The sequence below is a fragment of the Octopus bimaculoides genome, chromosome 19 (genome assembly GCF_001194135.2).
Source record: "Octopus bimaculoides isolate UCB-OBI-ISO-001 chromosome 19, ASM119413v2, whole genome shotgun sequence".
Taxonomy (NCBI): Eukaryota; Metazoa; Mollusca; class Cephalopoda; order Octopoda; family Octopodidae; genus Octopus; species Octopus bimaculoides.
Window position 1 is genome coordinate 4,918,860 of NC_068999.1, and position 1,299 is coordinate 4,920,158.

At 31.1% G+C, this 1,299-nt stretch overlaps 1 protein-coding gene across 1 annotated transcript in view; it reads left to right on the top strand.

Moving 5' to 3' along the window:
• Positions 1–591, top strand: part of LOC106869428 (uncharacterized) — a 7,185-nt gene extending 6,594 nt beyond the window's left edge. Inside the window, exon 4 of the mRNA XM_014915160.2 lies at positions 285–591. Coding sequence (XP_014770646.1) covers positions 285–484 — 200 coding nt within the window. The 3' untranslated portion in view covers positions 485–591. The remainder of the gene's footprint in view (positions 1–284) is intronic.
• Positions 592–1,299: the final 708 nt, after the last annotated feature.

A 1,299-nucleotide genomic window follows, 5' to 3' on the forward strand; every position in this document is an offset into this window, starting at 1 on the left:
ATATATATATATATATATATGCATACATACATATATATATATATATATATGCATACATACATATATATATATATATATATGCATACATACATACATATATATATATATATATGCATACATACATACATATATGTATATATATATATGCATACATATATATATATGCATATAATCTTGTTGTGCAGTTACAGTTCTGCCAGCTCATTGCCTTTCTTAATAATTAAATAATTAAGTAATTACTAAAACGACAATTCACTTTTGTGTTAATTTTTCTCTTTCCACAGATAAGAACCCAGCTACAGGTTGGTTGGCAGCGTTTCTTTTCGGTGGTTTCTGTTGCCTCAACAAAATCTGTCATGAAAAAGGTGTCACGTTCTACCCCAGCAATGTCTACAATACACCAAGCACCACTTTGGATTTTGACCATTACAAACGCAGCTTCTTAGTCACAAAAAGTCCTATACTTGGTGAAGAAGATGATTAATTCTAGCCACCTGTTTAATTAAAGTTGGATTTTTTTTTTCCTTTTCAGGTAGATATATAATTCTGTATATAAACTTGATTTTCAAATAAAATCTTTTTACCATCTGATTTATAGAGTTGTTGTGTATAGGTGAAGGCATATGAAATATGATATTCCTTACTTGAAAAACAGGTGAGGATTAGTGACAGTAACAGCATCTGACAGTAAAGCAATATACTCGTATACCTCGGCTGGCAAAGATGAGTTGCCATGATTTACAATGTAGAGCATGGTAAGACTTTGGTGAGGCATGCGTAGAGTTATGCTGAATTTTTATACCTTTTCTACACAATATTTAGTATACCAATAGAGAAAGAAGACAATTTGAGAATGAATTATTACAAAAAAAATTCTTTATATCCCTCCTTTTATCAAATTTTTGACACTTTAGAGACAACAGATCGTTTTCATCTTATTCTGATGTCACTAAAGTGGCAAAAGTTTAATTTCTTTTGAAATAGTGGTCTGTGGAAACAGATAATTGCAAATGCATGTGTGTGTGTGTGTATATGTAGTATGGAACTGGTCAGTACTGAGAGCAAAAAGGTACAGAAAAGTCTTCCATCGTTGATACAAAGGCTTTTGCACTGGAGAAGATTCACGGAATATTTTTTGTTTCTTTTGGAGCATATTTTCCAAAAGTTTATACTGAAATCTTTTCGGAAAATTCACCAGAGACCACTTCATTTTGTTTTAACTTTCAGGAAAATGGATATTTTTAATGAAATTCTCTACAAATGTACCTCAGACTATGTAGATTCCGAGGACATAGGAAT